We start from the raw sequence: 25,651 nt of genomic DNA, 5'->3' as shown, positions 1-25,651 counted from the left end.
CCGTGTTCTGCATGTAGCTGTTGATTGTGGTTTAACACATGAGACTGTGGTGTTTTCCCCACACTTCAACTTTTCTCCAGGGACGCCTTAAGGTATTGTACCACCATACCAAACTTTCCCCCATGTCAATCCAAAGGCAGGCTTGAAATGTCCCAACTACTAACTACATACGATACATGGCTGCATAAAAAACTGCAGTCTTCATGAGTCTGTTATCAAGTACATTCCCGTGTCCAATCAATAAAACACTAACTCAGAAAACTCAGTAATTTAATGTACTAACTTGACTAAGTTACCAAGGCTGTTTGTGTCAATACTTTATATAGACCAACTCAAGAGTCAGGACCCCCTAAGTCAATTTGCCAGATACAAAGACATCTTTTCAGAAGCTTCAATAACTCTGAATGTATAAATGACATTTACATATGTGATGTTAAATAGACAGAGATCTATTTAATCAGAAGCAAATCAGAAGACCTGAAAGCCTGCAGACAACTAAATCAATTGTGTGACTGCAGCACCCTCTATTGCCAAAAGTGGAGACTAACTTATGAATGAATGCTTCCTAGACTGAGCTCGAAGACTATCCCTGGACAGTCTGTCACAGGGCTAACACAGAAAGACAGACAAACATTCACACTGTCATTCACACTTATTGACAATTTAGAATCATCCGTTAACCTAATCCCCACATGTCTTTGGACTGTGGGAAGAAGCCTGAGTACCCTGAGACAACCCATACAGACATACAGGAGAGTACATGCAAACTCCACACAGAAAGGCTTCAGCTAATTGGTGGATCCAAACCCAGAGAATCTTTTTGCTGTGAGGCAACAGTGCAAAATAAGCTGAGTTGAGGGTAATTACTCTTCCATTTCTATCTTTCTATAAGTATCCTTACTGGCCAAACCCAAGAATATCTAGAACCGCTTTGGTTAACAGCAGCTCCCTTTGTAACAGATCTTAGTTGGTGGAAATTTTTAAGCTGTTAATACACTTTTAATGTTAAAGAATTTAGGATTCTAGTGACAACTGATCAGAATCTTTAAGTAAAAATCTGACTTAGCCATACACACATTTTAAATCACCAGAGAGATTAGTGGCATTTTAAAGACGGTTTTTGGTGTACTGTGTTTGACCATTAAGTCAAACACAATACATACAGGAGAGTTTTACTTTAACTACTCTTTATATGCTTTATTTAATGCTTGCTTATGGCAGTTTCCCTCAATTAAGGGAGGTCTGCCGAGTTTTGAGCCACTCTGTCTGGGAAGCAAGAGCCTTCAAGCACCTCTACAGTTAGTGGAAAAAGATCCTCGCTACAGGTGGGTTGGACTTAAAATGATCTGTGAGGATTTTAACATGAACGTCCATTTCTGTTATCTCAGTGACAAAGTTTACTAAACATTACACTCCTACTACCATTTGGAGACAGATCCTGGATGTTCTAGACATGTATCGCTTATGTTTAGCTAAAAATGTTACTAGCCTCTTTTTCCATTACCATGTGTCCATTGCTTGACTATTTCAACTCATTTTAATTAATCATAATTACAACCATTTTCTGTAACCTTTAACTTCATAATAACACAAATACTCACTGGTCACTTCATTAGGTACACAAATCTAATCAGCCAACTGGTTAGATATTTGAATGTCAATGAATTTCAATGCATTTAGAGATGTAGAGATGGTCAAGCTCACCTACATTAGTTCAAACAGAACGTAAGAAAGGGGAAGAAAGATTATTTAAATTTGACAGTCTAATGTGAGTATTTCAGAAGCTGCCAGTCAACTGAGATTTTCTTACACAACCATCTCTAGGGTTTATAGAGAATGGCCAAAAAAAGAAAAAGAAAAAAAGTCTGTAGCCCTGCGACAGACTGGCGACCTGTCCAGGGTGTACCCCGCCTCTCGCCCTATGACAGCTGGGATAGGCTCCAGCGCCCCCCGCAACCCTGAAAAGGATAAGTGGAAGCGAATGGATGGATGGTCTAAAAAAGAGAAAATATCCAGTGAGTGGGAATTCTCTGGGTGAAAATGTCAGAGGCCAAAGGAGAATGCTGAGTTGATGGGAAGGAAACAGTGACTCAAATAACCATTTGCTACAACAAAGGTATGTATCTCTGAATGCACAGCACATCAAAACTTAAAGCAGTTAGGCTACAGCAGCAGAACACCACACCAGGTGTCACCCCTGTTAGCTAAGAACAGGAAACTGAGGCTACGATATGCATGGACTCACCAAAACTGGACAACAGAATAATGGAATGGAATAATGTTGCCTGGCCTGATGAGGTGAATTGAACTCAACTGAGAAATTAAGTCTCAATTGAGATGGTAGAGTCAGAATTTGGCATAAACAACATGAAAGCATTGATCTGCCATTGTATCAATGGTTCAGGCTGGTAGTAGTGGTGTAATGCTGTGAGGGATATTTTCTAGGCAAACCTTAACCTCCTTAATACCAATTAAACACAATATAAATGTCCCAGCCTTCCTGAATACTGTTGATGTAACTGTACCCATATGGACTCCACTATTACTAAATCTTAATCCAAAAGCACTAATAAAATTAGGTGGAATGGGAGAGTAACACTAAGAATGTGCAGCTCACAAATCTGCGGCAACTCTCAGATGTTATTATGTCAGTATGTACAACAGTCTCTAAGATCTCTAATTTCTAATGTTTCCAGTATCATATTGACTCAGACAAAAAGAGTTAAGGCCGTTCCGAAGGTTAAAGGGAGTCCAATTTGGTACTAAAAAGTGTACTTAATAAAGTTGCCAGTGAGCGTACACGTCTTTCTGACAGTTTAGCTAACAGATGACTAATTTAGTTTCAGCCACGTATTTCACCATTTTATTATCTATTTAGTATTATCTTTAGTTTTTAAGCCTTTTCCCACACTCTCACGCCCTTATTTAAATAATATTTTTTTCATAACAATTGTGGGTTTTTTTTATGTTTCCATTGGGGAAAAAATCGGCGTTTGCTCCCACTCGTTCTTTAAGTCATTATTCTTTTATTGTCCTTATTTAAAATTCGTTTTTCTCCTATTTCATTTCGCAGCTCCCCGCCTCAACTTAACACCACCACAGCCACTTCCGGTTTACCCGGAACTTAGCATAAGTCCCAAAGATGGCGGAGCAAGGTCCGATGGCCATAGCGATGCGGCTACGAAATCAGCTACAGTCCGTTTACAAACTGGACCCACTGCGAAACGAGGTGAGTATTGGTGTTACTTGAGCTCGTCCTCACAGAGGGGGGAAGGTACCGAGCGTCGAAGTGTAGCAAGGGGGACTTAATCCCACGTATTAGCGGCAGATCGTTGTCGCCTCCGCGGCGCTGATGGAGAGAGAGGAGAGCGATGCTGCTGAATAGTGATGGGATTTCCGGCTCTTTTTAGAGATCCGGCTCTTTCGGTTCGGCTCACTAAAAAGAGCCGGCTCTTTCGGCTCCGAACCGGCTCTTCAGGTTGTTTTGTTGCTTTAATTAATTTATTATTAACAATAATATAAAATTATGCACAAAAGGAATTACTAACATAAAAACAAGTGGTTTTATTTATATATGTTTATATATAAATATATGCGGTGGCCCCTAGAGACAAAACACGTACAAACTCCAAAACACATTTCTAGCATGAACTGAACTTCCAAAGCAGAGCTACTAGATCACTTAAATTACACAATTGAAAGCATGTGTGTATTGTTTGTGTATTTATACACAGGCACTCATATATATATTCAAATAATTTAAAAAAAAGTTCATTTACCTGTTATTACCACACACCAAATCCGGTCGTTGGTACTTGCTGGCTTGTGTAGCCACAAGATAACAAAGGCTCAACACTGTACCCAGCATCCTGGAGCACTTCTGTTGTCTTTTGTACGTGTTTTGAGTTTTTATGTGCTTCTGAGTTTTTATATGCTTCTGAGTTTTTACGTGCTTCGGAGTTTGTACGTGTTTTGGAGTTTTTACGTGTTTTGGAGTTTGTACGTGTTTTTACGTGTTTTGGAGTTTGTACATGCTTCAGAGTTCGTACGTGATTTGAAGTTTGTATGTGCTTTGTCTCTAGGGGCCACCGTAAATATACTTTTATTTATTCACTCCACATAAAATGTAATAAATAAATCATATAATACAAAACTCAACTATTCACATTTCAAGTTTTAACTATTTAAATTTTCAGCTTTTTCCTTTCACAAATTTAAAGTGAAAAGAACACAAAACACTGCAAACCACAACACAATTAAATATAAATTATAATATGAAAACTAAAAGAACATGCATATTCTCTGTCATATGGACCTGCATGAATAAACTTTCTCAATCCTTTATCATCTGCAACTGAAAATAGTTGTAGATGATTACTATACCTTTCTAATGTTGTTGTCCCTGCCTCTCTTTCTCTCTCTCTGGCTCTGTTCCTGTGCTACTGAGTGTAACTACCGCCCCTCCCCCCTCTGCCCAGCGTAAAGCACAAGGCTCGCGTGCAGAGTGAAGCGGAAAAAAAGTGCGAGAGAGAGGCTGAGAGAAAGAAAAAAAAACAAAAACCCACGTGACGGCTCGCGATAAGGAGCCGGCTCGCGTCGTTCACGTCAAAGAGTCGGCTCTAAGAGCCATTTCGTTCGCGAACGACCCATCACTACTGCTGAAGCGCTGCGAGGAGAGACGTGCTTGAGCATGCGTAGAGGGCATGAGTGCGATCGTGTTGTTTTGTAGAGCAGCGTGCTGAAACCTTTTCAACTAACTGTTATTTTGCTTTTTCCAGAGCACACATTTAGCACTTATTCTCAGTTCAAGTTGGGTGTTTTTGTTTATTTACATTTAATTCAAGCCTTGTGTGAGTGAAGTGGGGCGGTAACGATCGTTGCACTCCGTGGGTTCTTTCTCGTTGTGTAATGAAGTAACGGCTCTCGTTTCGAACTGCTGTTGGTTTGTGGTTGATTTGATCGTACGCAGTTGTTAGTAAGAGAACGCTTCGTTGCTTTTACTCGATTTTCAATGTTTCATCGCGATGCTGCCCGTAGTTTCCACCAAATCTGTGCAAAAACGTGACAAACATCATTCCACTTTTCTATTAAAATGTCCCCCTTTGTTTCAGTTTAACCCATGTTTTGTATCAATATTCACCGGCGCCACTAGTAGGAAAACTTTCTTTTGTTTTTGTTCGGTTCGTGGGTCTTTCCCACAGAGGTCAAAGGTCAGGGTCAGCTTAGCGCAGCACCTCTCTGAGCTGGACAAACCCGTTTTCATGTTTGACTACTTGAGCAAAACACAGACACTTGTCTACAGGGATGAGTTATAAAAAAGTTCTTGTTAAATTCAGCTTTAAACTCCGAGTTTTCATACATTTAAAAAAAATGGCACCCACTAAAGAGCCTTTTCCATTCCAAAGAAAATCTTCAGTACTGCACCTTTCTAAGTTTTTTAAATATTAAATTTTCTGAAACTTTAAAAAAAATGTCTGCTAAAAATATAGCAAAACCCACAAAAACTGTATGTAGATCAACTGGGCTTAAGTGCAGAATCACCATTCAAAGGCCCATTGTGCGCATGGATATAAAAACAGTACAAGTCAGAATGCTCGACCTTTGCAGTGACCGCATACTATGACTCCACAGGAATTGTGCTGTAGGGGACATTTTAATTTGGTCTCTGTTGTTCCTTTAGAAAGAGGGGAATACACTGCACTACAAAGTTGTCCTTAATAGTCTGTTACCTTTATCTTGTGAAAATCCCAGCTCATTCAGATTTTTAAGTAAGCTTTCTAGTTTGATAGTGCCTTCATCCATAGCTCTTGTTATTTAAATGCAGAGTTTCTTTTTATGGCCTTTTGCTTGCTTTTGCCAGCAGTCCTTCTCTCATCTCATCAAGGCTTATAAGCTGTTCCCTATTTTTCCATGTTCTTAGTTTAAATCCAGAGGCAATCATAATTTTGATTTTTGTACATGTAGTGCCTAAACTATGGAACAGCCTTCATCAGACCAACAACTCAAATGAATCAGTGGTTTATTTGTTTTGTTAAACACTGGCCATGTGCCCTTTGACTTTGGCTATATTTCACAGCAGTGTTTTCACTGGAATTATACCCTTACTGTTTTGTAAGTATAATTCTACTACGGGTATCACAATAACCATTACATTCAAAGAAATTAGACATCAATGTTGTGACATAAATGCATAAAAGCAGTGTTTTTGTAAGAATCTTTACAGTTTTATGTACTTTTATTTTGACTTTAAATATTTCCCATAAATGACACAATTCATACATACATAATAGAGCTGGGCGATAGAACGATAACGATATGTATCGCGATATAACTTTTACTCGATAGAGAAATTAAGCTATCGCGATAGACCTCGCCGCTCTTGTACTCTTAAAAAAAAAAGGTCAGCCAATCCAAATTAAGTAGCGCAGAGCCGAACCAATCACAGCCGCAGCGTCACGTCGCGTGACTTGTTACGTACAGCACAAGTGCCAAGCCGCACGTGTGTTTGTTTGGGAAGCAGCCAGCGGGTAATGGAGCCAGCGCGTAATGGAGGAAATGAGTGTGCCGACTAGAAAAATCAACCGAGCGTGACCTTAAGAGAAAACAGATGATGGTTCCAATGCCGGAGAGATTGTCGAACGGAAGAGCCATAGAAGTTCCGTAGTGTGAAGGTATTTCGGCTATTTCAAGTCTGACAAAAAACAGAGTAGCGTGCACTGTAAATTGTGCCGAAAACAAGTCTGGAAATACAATAAACTGGTGCATGCGTCACACTGTGCGCCACGTTATTGTTTCGGTGAAATGAATTTCTACAATACTGTTACTGTTAATTCTACTCTCTGCAGTGTTTAAATGCTTACATATACACACAGTTACTGTCCCTCCGCACATACGACTCGGTTCTGCTTCTATGCCCCAGCTTTGTTTACTTTTTCCCACCGAGGCTTCTAGACTTCTGATTGGCCAGCATATCGGCACGGTTAGGAATCTAGCGCCACCTGCTGCTTTGGCATGTTCATAGCAGCGTTTTCCTTCATTTCTGCCTTTATGTGTGGACGGGATTATTTTTTAAAACGAAAACGGAAAATCTCAGTTTTCAAAAATACCCGTGTACGTGTGGACGTAGCCTCAGTGTCTGACTGGAAGCGCTAATTCGTCATTCGGCTTTTGTCAGACTAAAGTAACTGTTAAAACTGTTTGAAAAGCTCAGCTATACAACAAGGAGAGATTGAGAATTTCCTTTTAGTTCTCAGTTTATTGGATATTGACAAAAGTTAGTCAGTTTTGTCTGTTCTTCTGTAAAACAAACTAAGATTTATTTTTAGAATTAATATTTTGTTTCTAAGTGGATTTGACAATTTAGTCTGTTTCGTTTGTTCTATTTTGAAACTTAAACGCTTTAGCGGCTGCCTTTTGTGTAGTTTGCAATATTTGCCTTTATTTATCTGAAAAAGTCTCATGTTCCTTAAGTACATCTACCCTGTTGAACTTATTATGGGAAATAAATATTTAAAAACAAGCTGCTGATTATTTCACATTTTACTTGTGAGCAACGGCACATTTAAATCTTACAAATATAGTTATTTGGCTTATATCGTGATAGATATCGTTATCGCCTGAAATGAAAAAAACATATCGTGATATGAAAAAATCTCATATCGCCCAGCTCTAATACATAATAAGCAAAGATTTGTACTTTGTGACATAGGGCCTTTTCCTACTGGACCACATCCAGCCTAAACCATTGATACAAGGCAGGATGGATCCATGCTTTTGTGTTAGTTACACAATGTCCAGTTTTATATCCTGCTCTTAGCTGAAAATAGTGGCACCAGTGTGGCCATCTGTTGGTGTAGCCCATCTGCTTCAAGGTTTGACATGTTCAGAGATGCTCTTCTGCATACCTTGGTTTCATGAGTGATTCGTTGTCAAAGCAGTCTGAGGCATTTTCTCTTTTTGGGAACATTGTCTATAAACCCTAGAGATGTTTGTGTGTGAAAATCCCAATAGAGTAGCAAAATACTCAGTCCAGTCCTTTTGGCAACAAGAACCATGCCATATTGAAAATCACTTCAAGTCATTTTCCCCCTCCATTCTGATACTGGGGTTTAAATTTAGCAGGCTCTGTTGACCATGTCTGCATGCCTAAATTTCGTGTTGCTGCCATATGACCTGCTAAATATTTGTGTAAACAAGCAGTTCCACCTAACAAAGTAGCCAGCTTGTCAAAACACTTTGTTTTTGTCTCCACAGGAGGAAGTGAAGTTGAAGATCAAGGACCTGAACGAACACATTGTCTGCTACCTTTGTGCAGGCTACTTCATAGATGCCACAACAATAACAGAGTGTTTACACACCTGTGAGTGTTAACAGAGCCAAATGATCATTTATTCTAATATCATTTGCTGCCAACAGCCTTAATGCCATTTCACAGGCACTATTAAACTGTCTGTTATCAGCATAATGTGAAGAAAATATCTGTTTCTTTTTTTCCTCTACAGTCTGTAAAAGTTGTATCGTAAAGTATTTGCAAACAAGCAAATATTGTCCAATGTGCAACATCAAAATTCATGAAACGCAGCCGTTACTCAACCTCAAATTGGATCGAGTGATGCAAGACATTGTCTACAAACTGGTGCCTGGATTACAAGAAAGTATGTAAACAAAACTGCTCTCTACTATTTGCTAGTTATAGTTGGAGTCGGTTAGTTTTTCAAGGCACGTGTGCTTGTTTTGCACCTGCCAAGCAAGTGAATGCTGGAGTAATAACCAAATGAAAGCATCCTTTAACAGAATGAAGTTTTTAAGTGATGTAGGCTGTTCTTATGAGTTGCTGCCTTTCACATTTGAATGATTTTCTTAGTAAAATCCTTTGTTGTGTTTGCTTAGGTGAAGACAAAAGAATAAAGGAATTTTATCAGTCACGTGGATTAGAGAGAGTCATTCAACCTGCTGGAGATGGTAAGTCTTCATTTTATTCTTGCATCTGTCAGCATTATACAAAAAGACACTATCTGGAATCCAGTGCATTAATTGGTTGAATGCAAATCATGCCATATTGACCAAGCTGTTATCAAATAATGCAGTGGTTTTGAATTAGTTAATGAGTGACTATGAGACTGATGTTTATCTTAATAACACAAATCTTACCTTTTGGCTGATATACTGGACAGAATTATGCCACACTGGCCACAGCTGCAAATTCTTTTTCAAGGTTATCATCAAATTTCAAGCATTTATGCTTTTTTGCAAGTCCTGAGCACCATAGTCAGTTAGTGACAGAGGTGGTGATTGTCTGCCCTGAGTCAAACTGCACACAGCAAAAAGACCAGTGTTAAATGAACTCCCACAGAGTCATTTTCAACACTTTTTCAGGGTTTATATAGCTCCACACTCTTTAGAGTTAAATCAACATTTTTGAAATAGTTAAAATATTTAACACTGTGCCAGAGTTCATGTTTTAACTCTCAAAACAGAGTTAAAGTAACACTTTAGAGACTGAATAAGTGACTCTGCTGAGATACAGTTTTTAACCTTCTGGTTAGTGTTGGCTTCACTCCCTATAGTATCAGGCTTTCTACACTGGAAAGTGTTAAAATTAAATTCTGAGAAAGAATTATATTGCACACAATAAATTTTCCCAAAAAGGACATTTATTTTGTCATCTAAAAATTGTTAAGAGGGTACAATGTAGACTGTCTAATCTGAAACATTGTATGACCTTTGCATATCGAAAGGTTTATAAAACTTTATTTTTGACATTTTCACTATGCATCTCTCCTCAGTATGTACAACTCTGAATGCATATAGATGGTTATCAAAACACTCTGTAAACAACATGTTTCCCATAAAAAGATGACATCTCAACCAAAAGTAAATCACTTGTTTGGCAAAAGACAGGCAGGTCTTCTTCAACTGCACTGGAAATAACAAGTCCAGCTTTATATTATCTTGGGACAAATTAAACACAAAGTGTGCTTTGAAAAGTTCATCAAATGCTCCAAGTGAGTGGCTGCCTGGCATGGAATGTGAGATGCTTATCCATTGTGATGTAGAAGGTGTCAGTCTTGCTCTTCTGATGCCTGACAGCGAGGAGGTATGGTTGCCAACCATACCTCCTCTGGAAGAGCATCAATTGCAGAGATGCTCTTCCAGACTGCAGCATGACTGGGGTTGACATAAGGAAACTGAAAATTATTCACAGAAATGATGTCCAAATACAGAAATAAATAAATAAATATAGAAGAGATTGCTCAAAGACATATTATTGAAATTTCATGATATAATTATGAAAGACTACAAGTCTCTGACTTGCATCACTTGCTCTGATTTTTGGACCTTTGTCCTCCTGGTGGTGGTGGAAGGAGATGTAACAACAACAACAGCGATGACATTTCTTGTTTAAAGGCTGAAGATGAAAAGACACAAAATTAATACAATTTCATCAAATGTACTGATCTGTTTTACAATGAAAACAGGGAAAGTTAAAGTTGAAAGTTGTAAAAAGTAGATCAATTTTTAGAGATACACAAGAAATTTTAAAGTTTTTTAAATTTAGTCAGTTAGTATGCATTTATTTGGCACAACTATAAAGAACACAACATACACTGAATACATACCCATGACTATCAATCATGTGAGCCACAAGTATGTTAACCATTTGTCATCTTGTGGCATCCTTCGTGGTGTTTGTTGCTTGGTATTCCTGTATTTACTTGGTCACCACCAAACTTACTTCCTAAGACAGTTTCAATTAACTATTAAAAATGAAAAAACAAACAAAAAGAGAAAAATGAACATTGAGGAAAAACCTGGCAATAAGGAATCTTTCTAGGAACTTGAGAGGAAAAAACAAAGCACAAGTGTCAAGCTTTGTAGCAACCTGTTTAGCAAATACTGCAGCAGTATTGTTAACTCTGCATCTCTTGCATGGGACCTCATCTACGATTATAGTTGAGGCACGTGAGCTGAAGCTTGAGTTGGAGTCAGGCAACTCAGAAGCAGAAGACAGGTCAGGAAACACTAAAGAAAAGGAAAATGTCAAATAATTTGTTCAATTGAATATAAAGTGCTTGATTATACTTTTTAGTGTATCTCACCATGATCGGTGAATACTGTTAACAGCACGTTGCCTTTATTTTTTTTGCAGTTCTTTTGATGTCAAACTGCATGTCAAATTCCACAAAACATCGAACAATAGAGGGGCATTAATGCCAGCCTGAACAGTTTACTTTGGTTTTTTTCATCACTAACAGCTTGAATGTGATCTGTAACATAGATAGATAGTTAGAGGCTGTTAACAGTTTGCGTTAACTCTTTATTGCCAGCGCCAATAGCTAGCATATTTTCTTTGTTTAAATCTTTTAAATGCACAAAATACATTTTATAGCACCAGTTTCTAACTATCTTTGTAAGTTCTACTTACCCTGTAGAACTGCATGCAGGTGCAAAATCAGTACTGTTCTTCCATGAGGCTCCAACTGATGAAGAAAAATGTCCGCACTGGGGGTGTCTGGGAGGGCTGGGCTTAACTTGAGTTCAAAATGAACTCTATACAGAGTTAAAGCTATTAAGTTAACTGATGACAGAGTTAACATTTTTAACCAACCTCTGTGCAGAGTTTCAGAATTTGGAATTTTCTCTTTTAAGAGTTAAATCAACAATGATGGGATACATTTTGTCAAATAACTCCAACATTGAGTACAATTTAAGTCAGAAAGTGTTTAAATCACACTTTGAGGCTTAAAATCAACTCTGAGACATTTACTGCAGCACATTTCAACACTCCAATTTTTGCTGTGATTGTCTTTTTTCTGTCTAGATGGTGTACCAGATGCTACAGTACCTTACACAAGCTTTGACCACTCAAAAGCTCACTTCTACAGATACGACGAGCAGGTTTCACTGTGTTTAGAAAGGTTAAGGTAGGCTGTACTTTTGCCTGTAATGGATTATCTTAAAGTGATCTGTGTGTACTTTAATAAAATATTTATTTGAGATAAGGCTGATAGAATGTAAATATGAAGGTGATTATATTAGTCTGCATGTTGTAAGCTATGAGGTTCAAGATAAACCTGTTTTAACAAAGCATGCATGTTTCAAAGCTCTTTATTTCTTGTGTTTCAGTTCATCACTAGCTGAAAAAAAAGATAAAACAAAGCTTACTCTTCAGGTAAGTCACTAATAAGCCCTGATAGAGTACCATAAACGTACATCAGCAAGTCTTTTTACTTTGTGAGATTGTTAAGTGTTTATTATTGCTTTTAAAGTGGCCTCTTTCAAACATGTCTCCGGGGCACATTTTTTTGAAGCTTTTACAAGTTATTTCCACACTTAACTGTACAGCAAATACATGGCACAGTGACAAGTGCGGACATAGAAGGTCTGGTTTGTCTGGCTGCTGATGAAACATCACACTCACAGAGAGACAGGGATAAGTGGGAGAAATACACCAGTGAGGCATATAATCATTCTTTATTTCCCAACCAAACTGCTTCTTTCTCAATAACTGGATTTTCGTAGTATCTTTGGCCCACGTATTGAAAGCGGAGGCTTAAGCTGTTGGGTAATGTTAGCAGTGGTTAGTGTTGAGGTCCTTATGTCAAACAAGCTGTGTTAGATCAAACATCACAAAGAAGTGTATCATTAAATAGTTGGAACTAATACATTGTTTTAAATTGCTTTGGGGACCAGATCTATTAATGTATACTTGTCAAGTTTTTGCTCTCTAAGTGCACAACCGCTTACTCGTTGTTATGTCATCTATTCTTTGGGCCAAACCGTTTGGATTCATGGAAAATGAAGGCTGCTACTAGAATGGCTTCAATGGATCTTTGCTCTATATATATTTCGGACAGTGTTTCTCAAACCTGGAATGCTCAACTTTACAAGCAAAAAACTATTATTTTATGCAGTAAATTGAAACCCACACTTACAGAAATGGTGAAATGTTCTTATTTCGTTTCAGGGGATTTCCTTTTGCTGGAAAGCCAAAACTTGTACTCAGCGTACTGTATATAGACAGGTCCATATATATTTGGACAGACAGTTTTTTTTTCTACTTTTGCTTCTGTACATTACAACAACAAATTTTAAATATATACATATATATTTAAATTTATACATACATAATTGTTATGTTTGTTGTTGTTTTTGGTTGTGTACAATGTCCTTGAGTGTTTTGAAAGGCACTTTCTTAAATAAAATGTATTATTATTATTATACATATATAAATACAGAATATATAAGTAAGCAATGAAATATACTCATTAACGAAATGTAGCAGCCAAATGTCTATTGCACAGTATTTTGACAATATGAAACATGGAAAAAAGAAAAATATATTGGTGGAAATGTTGCCTACTAAACATTTCCATATTTTGGTTTAATGGGTTAATTTTGATTGACAAATTTATTGAAGGACAGATAAGTACAAAGTAAAATGGAACTTATTGTCCAGTTCAGGTTGGGTATAAGGATTATTAGGGGATCCATTTAATCCAAACATGCTGTACATCATCGGTCCCCAACCTTTTTTGTGCCACGGATCGGTTTATGTGACGGGCCGGCCTTTCAGGTGTCGCAGATAAATATAACAAAATAAAACCAGTACTGGTACAAAAAAAAAAGATTTATTCATAACACACAGGAAAAGACCCGGGTAAACCGAGTTAACGATAAAAAATGATGACAAAAACCGACAAAACCCCCAAAACCCATAAATTTCACAGCCAAGCCTCAACTCTCGTGGCCCCGGGGTTGGGGACCGCTGCTGTAAATCATCAAAAGTGCAATGACTTGTTTCTCCAGCAGAGGGCACCATTGTTTCACAGACGTTCATGTGATTCCAAAGCCATGCCCATTTCCTAAACTCTTCCACTTAAGAGGAGTTTGATTGGGAGAGTTAATTTTGATTTTGCATGGGTTCAATTTCATAATAAGGCAGATTTGGGCTTTGTTGTTTAGGTGTTTCATCACAACTTTTAGTATTGAAAAAATTAGTGACTATATTCAGTTGTACTTCACCCTGACCACTTTCTCACTACTCTGCATTTGCAGTCGTAGTCTGCGTTGTTTTTTTTTTTTTTACTGAGACGTGAAATAATTAAAGCAAATTTCTGAGTTCTACAAAAAGAACAGTAAAACTCACCCTGCTTTCGTGGGGATAAGTAAGTTTAGCACCGTGGCTTAAGAGTGTCGAATAAGTCAGTCGGGACTGGAAAATGTCGAGCAGGAAGCAGAATTTTTCTTCACTGTAAATCTAATTGTAACACGAATAAGCCACACCCTGGTGTTTCACTCCCATCTAATTTATCTTAGTTTATATTTCCTTAATACTTGAAATGTGCTTTTGTAACAAAACACGGTTGTGGGAGTGGGTGAGACTGTACAAATGTTGATATTATAAACATTTTATTATTTTAAGGACAAAATTTAAGACCACTATTAAGACAGAGGCGTGCTTTTCTAGCTTTACAGACAAATCTATAAATACTTTTTATAACTATTGGTATAAAACTTTGACTCAACCCTGCAACAGTTCCTCCATCAATACAAAGTGTGAGTGTTAAAGTCCAGAAGTTTAACTGAGCCCAGTTTATCAGTTTTACAGTTTTTTTTTTTTTTTAAGAAAAAGGTATAAATTTGACATATTTACCTTCAGAATAAACAAGAACAGTCCCTGAACATCTCCCCTGGGGTTATAGGAGGCTATGCAGTAAAATAAATGTGCAGCTGGCCATAATTTATTTGAATTATTTTCAGTTTGAACATGTTAATGACTCATTATATTGCTTGTCTGAAGTTTTACAGTGCACTGTTTGACTTTATCTCTGCAGCAGAAGTTTGTTCGCTGTTCTGTTCGAGCAGAAGTGAGGCACCTACGGAAAGTGCTTTGTCATCGATTAAACGTAGAAAAACACCAGGTAAGTCAGCCATACTCTTTTATCTCATCAAACTGTAACATTACAATATTATTTCCCAGCATTTTTGTTCTTCCCTGATATAAAAAGTTATTTGTTTTAATTACTGTGTAAAATAATTGATCTGTCTAACCAACCCCACTCTTGATCCCTCATGCTTATTTTTTACAGGGTCAACTTATCCTGGCCCTTAATTACAATTAATTTTTAATCTTTATTAGACATGTTTGTCGATTTTAGACCAAAAAATCCAGTGAATTTCTCTAATAATAGCTAGAATTTCACCCCAGGACTACATACCTTAAAGGGCTTTTTTCCTGTTTGCATTTGCGCTACTAATAATTAACGACATACCACATGTTTCAGTTTAAATGTGTTAAACTGTGTCACATCTTGGTAAACCCAACAGACACAATAAAGCTGCATCCTTGTTTAAGAAGTAAAGAACTTACTGTTTACCTTTATTTGTGTCAAAATGGTTAAGTCGGACTTAATTTAATTTCCATTAAGATCATTTTATCTTTACATTATAAATCACAACTCTACCTATTAATGTTTCTGCTCGTCCTTACTTGAATGTTTTGTTTGCGGGTGTCATTGTGGCGCATTCATAACATAAGCCATTTCTGTGTTTATCTTTGTCTGTTCTTTCTTGCCCATTTTGTTTTCTTGTGTTTCACTGAGATAGGTTTTAGATTCTCAGACAGAAAAAAAAAAGCTAATTAAAATGTTGGTTAATCTTCCAAAGAGGGCTGTATTATATGCAGTAATAATAACATTAGTATAGTGTTTTACTGTTAGGACCTTAGCTGACTTGCTCTGTCAGTTCCAGCTCTCAGGCTGTATTTTCCTCATGTGTGCTACAAAAGGATCAAAATAGATTTGTATTCTTTCCATCACATATAGACTTAATAAAGCCTGGACACACTGGTCAAACAAATGTGCTATTATGTTTTTGGGTTGTTTTTGTTTTCATTAAGGTCTCTCAGGGACAAATTCCATTTAAAAAATTCAGAATAAAGTAGTTTAGTCCATGACAGTAGCAGTGTCATTAACGCAAGCTGCCCAGTCATGTTTTCAGTGAAGAAAGAAGTAATAGAAGTCTATATCAAGTTTTTCTTCACATCTGTTTGTATGGCCTCCCTACAGGTCCAGATGCTGTTCAATAACGAGTTTCTGCCAGATCACATGACCATGAAGCGGTTATGGCTCTCACACTGGTTTGGCAAGGTACAGTGCACCCACTGTCAGCTAGCACAGATAAATGCCACACATTTCTTTACACCTGAACAATTCCTTTGTACTAGAATTCAGTTGGTAAATAAGGAGAAAGTTTTAAGATGTATAATAAAAAATTCCAGTCATAGCTTGAAAAATAACTGTTAAAACAATCTGTTTCAATTGAATAAAACACAGTCTGGAAGTAGTGGGATAGGTTTTGCGTTATCTGTGCAAGATGTGTATGGTTATGTATATCTCACTTTAAATACTGCAATATCTTTTCCCTTTAGGCCCAGCCATTAGTTCTTCACTACACCATCAAGGACAAAAGGAACAGATAGGACTTGTTTTTCAGTTGGACAAAAGCTGTACATATTTTGTACAATACATATTCTATTTTAATAGTGTTTGTGTACATATACTTATTTTCCTTGTTTTGTATTTTTGAAAATAAAATTTTAAATGGAAAAAATGAGCTTGTGTTAATGACTGGGTAGATGTTTCCATCAGCATAAGGCCTGCATACGCAAAAGGTTCTCGGTGTCTAATTCATTATTTATTGTACACATCACCTGACAGGCTGAATGGAGGGTTGTGGACAGAATACAAAGAGATTGGTGCTCATTGCAGTTTGATTTAATATCTTGATAAAAGCTGCAATAAGTTATTCAGTACGTGTGAGTTATGATCCAGTTGGCAATGAAGAAAATCCACTCAGCAGTGGATTTTCTTTTCCCTGCGTACAAATCCATAATCATTAGTGAGGTTACGGCTGCAGTTGTGAAACCATATTATTTATGGGGGGGTTGGGTTTTTTTGGAGGGGGGGGGGGTGTGTGCCTTATTATTAAAACTTGTCAACAAATAGCTTAACTGCAGCCATGTGTTGGCACTGTGAGTGCAGTGTTTCGTTTAATTTCAAAATTGAACACAAATTATTTTCCTATGTTTACATTAAAAATATATAATCATTACTTGTTTTGCCATGAAGTTATTGGATGTTTTTCATGATTTCTTTTTTTTTTTAGTTTAAGTTTTAAACTTTAAATGACTACTAGCAAAATAAATGATGTGCAGAAGATATAAAGATCAAATGTGAAAAACAAAATCAGATTCCTTAGCTTTTTTCCCCACTTTCATGATTAAAGTAAAATCTGTTTTGGCTGCAGATACAGCCCCGAATACGTCTGCCATGCTTTACACATCTGGACTATTTCCCCATCTTCCATGAGAAAACTGTTCATGCTTCTGCAGGTAGTTTATCTCTGAAATAAAACATCTTCTAAGTTTGTTTGCAGAGCGCAGCACATTTCACACTGGTTTTTGCATTTTCAGTTTTTCTGGGGCCTCTCACAGAAAAGTTGGGTGTATGATTGTTTCAAAGATCGTGGTTTTAATAGTCGCCCACGCCCCACAGCAGTAGTTTTTTTGTCCAGTCAGAAACCTGTGACTCCTAATATTAGGAAGTGTGAATATGCGTCTCCTATCTCAGCCATGTAGCTGCTTCTGTGTTGACACAGACCACTTGGTTTCCTCTCTCACAGGCCTGCTCAGGCTAGATTTACAGCCATGCCATGTCTTTTCCATTTTTATAATTGACCTTACTGTAATCTGAGCGATATTCAGCGCCTTGGAAACAACTACTATCCCTCCCCTGCATGGTAGTTCTCTGTAAACATGTCAGTGTGTAGATTACTCAGGATTATCCCTACATGCACATTTAAGCTCACTGCTTATGCAACTGTGTGTGTGTGTGTGTGTGTGTGTGTGTGTGTGTGTGTGTGTGTGTGTGTGTGTGTGTGTGTGTTTTCCAGTCATCCACATGAATTGTTTGCTTTTATTTACAAAGCAGGTCAGGAAAATTGCGAAGTAATTCAGTAATATAAAAAGTCTGAACCTTAAAGTGTTTGTCCTCAAAGTCACTTAGTTACAACTTTTTGTTGTTGTTGTTGTTTTTTCTTAGCAGTTAAACATTTCAACTCATAAGTTAGGATTCCTGCAATATACAGATTTTTAAAAATCACGAAATTTGTGGCGACGCATCCTGAGATTATATGGTCTCAAACAATCCCTGAAACCAGCAAAAGTTTTCATTAGGTCCTGCATACCTGATAAATGCCCCTATCTATGAAGCACCATGCTCCCACACTCTGTTACAAATCTGTGGTTCACATCCCAAACTGGAGATAAGTGCTTTAGAAAGCTCCCCCGTTTCAACCGAACTGCTGTTTTCAGAGTCACTGCAGCGCTTCTTATGGTGACCTTCATATTGTTCAGTGAGTCCAGTGAATTTTCTCTTTGGAATAACAGAATGTAAAACCACCTCCTTCCCCCCCCCCCCCCCCCCCCCCCCCCTTCTTTCTATGACACGTGGATATTTTTCCACATGGCTTTTGGGGAAAACTGAGGGAGTTTTATCTTTGCACTGAGTTTTATCTCTGTCACATTCTGTGGCTGTTTTGCCCTTCTTGCAAAGCGAATCCTCCCAGATGGGCACTAGATGGCACACTTGGTGCTTTTCAGTTATCGGACTAGCTTTGATGTGTGCGATCTTGTCCTGAGTGAAAGCAAAGTCTCTGATAACCTGACATGATCTGATAATACATACAAGCCTTCTGTCTCTACTCTTTCTAAGTACGCTGTGGTGTTGCTGCCAAACCATTTAAGCAACAGTTTGCTGGGCTGCTCGATGGGTTTCTTAAAGATCTTTTTTGGACATTTATATTAAGAAAAAAAATAACAGTAAATGTTTAACAGTTGTGTAATATTGCATAGATAACATCTAGGATATTTTTGTTCTGTGCTAGATGTGGACAGACATCAGTGTTCATGTGTCTTAAAGGGCAAAGGTTAGAAATAACTTTAGAGTTCATATTGAAGAAATCCTCGTCTTCATCAAGGGGAAAACAATTTTCCAAGTGTGGAGGTCAGTAAGCTGTAGTAAGGCAGCTGTTGAGTAAAGAATCACTGGAATTTCTCATGGTGGAGCTTGAGGGAAAAAAGTATTTTCCATGTTTTTTACATTAAGCTTGATAACATCTAAACGTTACTATAAAAAAAAAAAAAAAATCCCCCCCTCCCCAACAAACACACACGTGATTTTCCACCCTTGAGGATGTCTCTTCAGGGTACTCTTATGTTGCAAACAAAACGATAATCTTCTAAAGCTGTGACCTTCACGCCAAAATATATGTTTCCAGTTCTCTGTTGGAGCTTTTAACCACATTACAGGTTGTCTCTGGGTTTTTTGGTCCTCTTTATACTAAATTATAAATGTGCATCTAAACGTGACCCAGTGACTTTGAAAGCCAAGTGCCTGCTGTCTCTTGATGCACAGGACCATCTGTGTTTTAAAGTCAATTTGAAGAAAAGAGTCAAATAGATGGTACACGTTACCATACAAAGAAAAACAGCTATTCATACAGCAATTCAATTAAACATGTTAATTATTATTTCTAAACCAAGTTTTAATTAATGAAATTGATACTTTGTAACAAAAAAAATAAAGGATTGTAGAGATTTATCTGATTAATAATTAAAGCGGTTGTTATAAGCTCAGTAAAAATCACAATGAATTGAAGTGTTATTTATAAAGAGAATGTTGTAGCTTTATCAGGAGGTTAATCCTATTGGGAGCTTTATCCATTTTACACTGACTTTTATTTAAGGCTCCATCCCCTGCGTTGTTCCTGCTGCCAGAGTGTCTTTATAATAAAAGGCCTACTTGACTTTTCAACCTCCACGATTCCAGCCGATTACTTCTATTGTGTTTGCCAGTCTGCTGTGTTTATCTGCCCGCCCAAAAGAAGAGAAGAAAAAACTCGGTCCTAACAAGCCCTTTAGTTTTCCCTCAGTTTCACCTTCTTTTTTTTTGATTGAAGTGAGTTTTTCTAATAACGGACAATTAAAAATAAAAGACAATTGTCTCAAATAAGAAAACATTTTTCAGTCTGTTCTTCTTAGCAATAAAATAAATAAATAAACGATGTGATACCTTTTGCGTTTATTTTGTAAAATGTTTTATTCTTTCTAATTTAATTTGAAATGTTGTTAAATTCATTTTTATTTTCCTTATTTCATGGTCGACAAACTGAATGCGAATTATCCGATTTTTCTTCTGAAATATTAAGAGCATTTTAAATTAATTTCGGTTAAAAATCATACATTTGAATACGCTTATCTGATTAGGTTTCTAAATTGAAAAAAAAAACCTCGAAAATATTTTAAAGGGAAGCGCGGAAAAGCAATTTTAAAAATCCTGCAGGACGGTTTTTATGTTGAACATAAGCTTAAGGGAAACTCAGTTTAAGATAAATTACGTTCTGTCATTATATAAACTACAACAGCAGCCACCTCCCCTCCCTCCCTAACGCACATTCACCAAACTTTTGGTGTGGCTACAAAACTGTTGCAAATGGTCGGCTGGCAGCAGCAGCAGCACGTCGCATTTCCACTGCCTCCCATTGAGGTTTATTCATTAGGATCCTCACACTAACCCATTTGCCATTCATTGGTGCCTTCTTCTCCTTTTTTCCAAACAAACCCGAGTCAAGAGTGGCAGATGCGTGCCATTATTGCCCACGGCTCGGTGGAAGCTGTTTTATGCAAGGCAAAGGCGGGTTAACCTAATCAATCATGTCCACTAGTTGTGTTAAAGACGATTCATAGAAGGAGGAAGAAAACATATGGCGCAGGGGTGGAGGCAAGCTTTTCTTAACACCGCAGCCAGACCGGGACCTTCTTGCGACAAGATGTATTCAAAGCCGGTGGAGAGAATGGGAATAAAGGCGGTGGACGGCTGCTAATTGAAGTCATGGCACTTCAGGATTGAAAGCAGAGGTCAATTATTCAGAAAGTCCCGTTTTTACCAAGCGAAGCAAATTTTAGGGTGAATGTTTTATGTGTCTTCTTAAACTCTCAAAGCAAATCCAGAGGTCGTTTGAATTCTATTTAGTGCGTCTTTATGATAGAAGATTTTTTTTTATAGAAAACAGGGATTATGGCCCATTTTCCTCCCTCTAAAATGTAAAATCAAACCCCGTTTATTTCAGTTAACTCTCTGGTTTATTTTTTAAATTTGGGCTCATGTGCACAATCACACATCCAACAGCGCCGAAAGCTTCTTGAAATACCATATAACCTTTATTTACATAGATGCTGATTAAATAGAATGTTACAATAAAATTATCGCATAGGATGTTTGATCTATATACAGAATTCAGAGCGTGTAAAAGTTTGCAGTCGATAGCGATGGACGCCTTCTTTGCGCTGCGAATAGGCCTCCAAGCTTGCAGACACACCTTTCTCTCAGGACAAAAAAATAAGTCTACTCTTAAGGTAGGATGAACCTACAAGTTGGGGTTTATTTGCTTAAAAAATCATAGGGGGTGTGATTTAAATATTTGTCACGTCCGATTAATTTTATTAAAAAAGTCGAATAAATGGCAAAAATAATTGCACAACTTTTCCACCCCCTTGAATCACGAAATAATAAAATGTATACTTAAATGTTTAGTCTATACAATTATCAGTCTTCCTGTACCATAACAATTTGGTCTGTCTGAAAGAATAGCAGGGATTCCTCAGATTTTTTTGTGGTGAAACTTAAATGACAGACCCGGAAGGCTTTACAAGTTCCAATAATAAATTAACATGAAGACGAAAAGAAAAATGGGGGAGGAAAAACTTTCCCGAAATGTTTATATATGTGTGTATTCTCCTCTTGTCTATCATCCGTGCAAAAGTTTGGCAAGAAAAATGTCCCCTTTTGATATTTTGTTGTTGTTGCTGCTTATGAATCACAGACCCCCCTGACTGTCAATCGTCCACCTCGATTTCCTCGTCATCCTCCGAGAATTCATCCGTGGTTCCTCTTGACGAGGAGGGGGACTGTGGGAAGGCCCGTTGTCCTTGAGAAGTCGGGGAGCAACTGGGCGATCTGGCCCCGGGGCCCCCACTCTGGGGGTCCTCAATGTTGTCCATGGTGACAAGCTTCTGCAGGGTCTGTGGGGTGATTTTCTTGAGCGACTCGACATCTGCTTTCATCTCCTCCAGATCCCTCTTGAGTTTAGCTCTGCGATTCTGAAACCAGGTGATGACCTGCGCGTTGGAGAGTCCCAACTGCTGCGCGATTTGGTCACGGTCGGCCGGAGAAAGGTACTTCTGGTACAAAAACCTCTTCTCCAATTCATAAATCTGGTGGTTCGTGAAGGCTGTCCGCGACTTTCTCCTCTTCTTAGACGTCTGCCTCTGTCCAAAAGCATTTACATGCTCACGACCTTGGATGAGTGGGAGAAGAAAAACAAGAGGGATGAAATAGCCGCAAGAGTCACTTACCCTCAAACTCCAACAGCAACAGAGGGCAGTGCAGAACAGGCCTGACCACGCTCTGCGGGCTTGCTTTTGACATTTTCCTTGTAGCAAACTATTTATCACACTTAATTTCTAATGACGACATTTAAATTTTACCCTGCAGAGTCAAGGTAACCACTGCTGCGATCATTTTGGAGTGGTTTAAATACTGTGTAAAAAAAAAAAAGAAAGAAGTAAATTTGCACTGGAAATTAACCTTTCAATTCCCACCATATCATTAGCCAAGCAAAAAATAAGGGAGTTGACTAAGAATAGCTATGCTTACATATTTCTGCTGCAGGCCTACATCAGGAATCAGGATGTAAAATAGCGTCAGTTGTAAAAAGAAAAAAAAAATCTGTTTATTTAATCCAACGCAGCGCTGCATGCAGCAGGCCATAGTGGCTATTTGATGTTTTGACAACAGACACGAGCATATTCAAAAGATTACCCACTTACATCAGTTTATGTATGATATGCACGCATATTTGCATGCGTAAATGTTCCGTGTCCTTTTCCTTATCTTGAATTCTACACGCATTCCCATGCAGCTGTCCTAGCATGTCTGTATTAAAAAGTCAAAACAAACCCAGCTAGCAGTGACCTTAGTTCTGAATCCCGCATTTACTGTACTTGTTCCCCTTAAAAACTAGTTTGAATGCTTATCCTGCCTTCCCGAAAATTCAAAATTGGGTCAAGAAAGTTTTTACCTTCCGCTGCCTGGATAACGCTGACTTCCAGACCCTTAAACGTTTTGCTGGCCAGCTCCTCCAGCGCGCACAGCGGCGAGGACGGAGTGGTGATCCCGTTCCTCGCTGAGTTGGAGCCCGTCACTTTCTCAAGCACTCTGGGCGGACAGATACTTGCGACCGACTTCTTCACGGAGGGTTTGTTAAGGATATCCTCAATACTGAAAGGCGTTAACGGTTTGTTGGAGTTGGCCGGCGGCGGCAGCTGGTCCAAGGGAGCCCGCCTCCTCTCCTCGCCGCCGGACTGCAACACAGAACCTGCTTTCATGTCTTTACTGGAGGTCATCGCAGTCCCGAAGAAGTGCTGCTTTCAGGAAAGTTGATTATTTCATTCAAATGGCAGATTTAAGCGTCCACAAGTTTAACTCTGGTGCTCTCGTAGACCTCCACAATATTTTGAAACGAATGCTGCAACTTAGCTCGTGTAAGAGCCTTCCTCCAAAATAACCATGCTTCGGGCGTAGTTGTAAAGGCAGCCGGACTATATTCCCTTCAGAGTCCCAGTTCCTCTGCCAAGTTCCATGTAGATCTTTTGGAAGTAACCGGCTGGAGGGGGTGAAACCCTGCAAGGCAAGAAAGCTTTCACAGGCAGAGAGAAAAAGAAAGCGACTGCTAACGAGTTATTGTTGATTGGGCGAAGTTCAATTAGAGAAACACTACACTACTTGCTGACCCGCTGCTGCGTCTTAAAGGGCCGGACCATAATAACTAATTGGACGTGGGGAATAGGAGGAGTCTGTTGCTGCCGAGGAGAAAGATGCCCTGAAATGTTTATGCATCTGTTTCCCTCTGCTGGAGTATTCTCCTAAAAAAGGGAGAGTTAATAGCCATTAGAATAGAGCCACCAACATTTCTGCATTATTGAAAAGTCTGGAGGAAGAAAGAACCAGCAACAATCTCTTGCCGTCATGTGAATTTAGTCGTTCTGTCACTTTTGTGCGTAATTACGCATATAACGTTTTGCGTAATGTGTTATACAGACGCCTTGTTGGACTGAAATTTGAGTTAAAAATAGACACAATGAGCACATTGAGGGACTCGGTTATGGGATATATTAAAATGCAACAGAACCACGATAGAATATTTTTTTGATTTTTATTTTATTCATTATTTTTAACGACAGGAAATAAGGAATCTGAGAGTAAATATTGTCATTATATTTTAAAAATAAATTTAAAAATAGTAATGTGCTGAAGTCTCTGGGGAAAACACGTCTGCTACAAAATCTTTTCATTTTGTGGACAGATTCGAGGATGAAAGAACAGAGAAAGTCAGCTTCATCTCTGGACTCAGTTGTTTATTCGGTTTTGTCGATTAAGTTCTTTTGTTTCTCTTTGGTAATGCCACACGTGCTCCGGTATTTCCCTGCAGGTAAAACCCCGAGTTCCAGTGTAATTTAATGCTGTACCGTGAAACAAGCGAATAATAAAGGTGACGCCGTGCTGTGGCTCAGAGTCTGAGGACGGAGAATGTGAATTTCACTGAAGGAGGCTTAGGATGTAAAGAGAGAAAAGAGAGAGAAAGGAGGACGCGTGGGACGCATGGGAGAGCAGCAGGTACGTCTGATCAGAGGGACACACCTTGTTTTATTTAAGGTTCGGTGGTCTTTGTCACGATTTGGATGATATATTCGTTTAGATGAATTACATGAGACTTGTCGGCTGAATTAAATTAGCATTTTTCAGATATTAAGATACAGAATTATGTATCTTACATACGCCACCTTGAATCAAGCGCAACTTTAATGGGCATTTCTTTATGCAAAACGCAACAAAAGCTTCTCATGATAAATAAACAATGCAGACCATATTTTAGCAGTTGTATTAGAATTCGAGTACCACCTGCTGAAAGCGGCCGGGGGCTGAATATTACAAACGCTGGAGAAACATTTTTACAATACAGTCATATTTTTTGTGACCCCACTGGGTAAAGCCTGCCGCCCAGGAAGCCACTGCGGAGAATCTTGTGCCAACAGGAGCATATGGTGACATTGGTTTAGGGACAGAGCTATAAAACAGCAGGAAATTCTATTATCTGCCTTGGAGGTCCACCCTTTGTGACTGCTTTGAATACATATTTCTCCATAACGAGCAGGAGTTGGTGGGGATAAATTCAGTTAGGGAATTTGGACAGAAATGTGCACGGTTTTGGAGAAAGTGCTGGTACCTGAAAATATATTAATATCACAAAGAAGGCGATTTAACCTGACACTTCAGACTTGAATTCAAAATTAGGTTGAAATTTAAGGAAGTTAGAAGCTAATCTTGTTTTATTTTGCTGTGCAAAAAAGAAAAAGAAAAAAGGTTTGATTTTATAGACATGGGCGAGTACTTTTAAATATATATTTTGTCTTAGCAAAACTCTCTTTACATTTTTAATATTCAAAATCATTTAAAAACATCTGGGCATT

The 25,651-nt window shown here is 38.2% G+C and overlaps 2 protein-coding genes across 3 annotated transcripts; one reads left to right on the top strand and one right to left on the bottom strand.

The window, feature by feature from the left end:
• The first annotated feature begins 3,117 nt into the window (after nt 1-3,117).
• Nucleotides 3,118-16,928, top strand: pcgf1 (polycomb group ring finger 1). 2 transcript variants are annotated; one of them, XM_085416635.1, is made up of 9 exons: nt 3,118-3,229; nt 8,254-8,359; nt 8,502-8,654; nt 8,890-8,961; nt 11,822-11,924; nt 12,127-12,172; nt 14,841-14,924; nt 16,071-16,151; nt 16,433-16,928. In XM_085416635.1, exons 1-9 carry the CDS (start codon nt 3,143-3,145, stop codon nt 16,481-16,483), a joined length of 783 nt encoding a protein of 260 aa, XP_085272761.1. In that variant the 5' UTR covers nt 3,118-3,142; the 3' UTR covers nt 16,484-16,928. The 2 variants fall into 2 exon arrangements, with proteins under 2 accessions (XP_085272761.1, XP_085272752.1); XM_085416626.1 differs by having other exon boundaries at nt 14,838-14,924; nt 16,433-16,922.
• A 4,333-nt stretch (nt 16,929-21,261) lies between these two features.
• lbx2 (ladybird homeobox 2) lies at nt 21,262-23,964 on the bottom strand. The gene is made up of 2 exons (XM_085416612.1): nt 23,203-23,964; nt 21,262-22,419 (listed from the first exon to the last, which is right to left on the bottom strand). The coding sequence occupies exons 1-2, from the start codon at nt 23,525-23,527 to the stop codon at nt 21,959-21,961; spliced, it is 786 nt and encodes a 261-aa protein (XP_085272738.1). The 5' UTR covers nt 23,528-23,964; the 3' UTR covers nt 21,262-21,958.
• Between the last annotated feature and the right edge of the window lie 1,687 nt (nt 23,965-25,651).

Source organism: Rhamphochromis longiceps, linkage group LG2 (genome assembly GCF_057381845.1).
Source record: "Rhamphochromis longiceps isolate RC_006_pf linkage group LG2, R_longiceps_female_GT1.1, whole genome shotgun sequence".
Taxonomy (NCBI): Eukaryota; Metazoa; Chordata; class Actinopteri; order Cichliformes; family Cichlidae; genus Rhamphochromis; species Rhamphochromis longiceps.
This window is presented reverse-complemented; position numbering and strand designations above follow the sequence as displayed.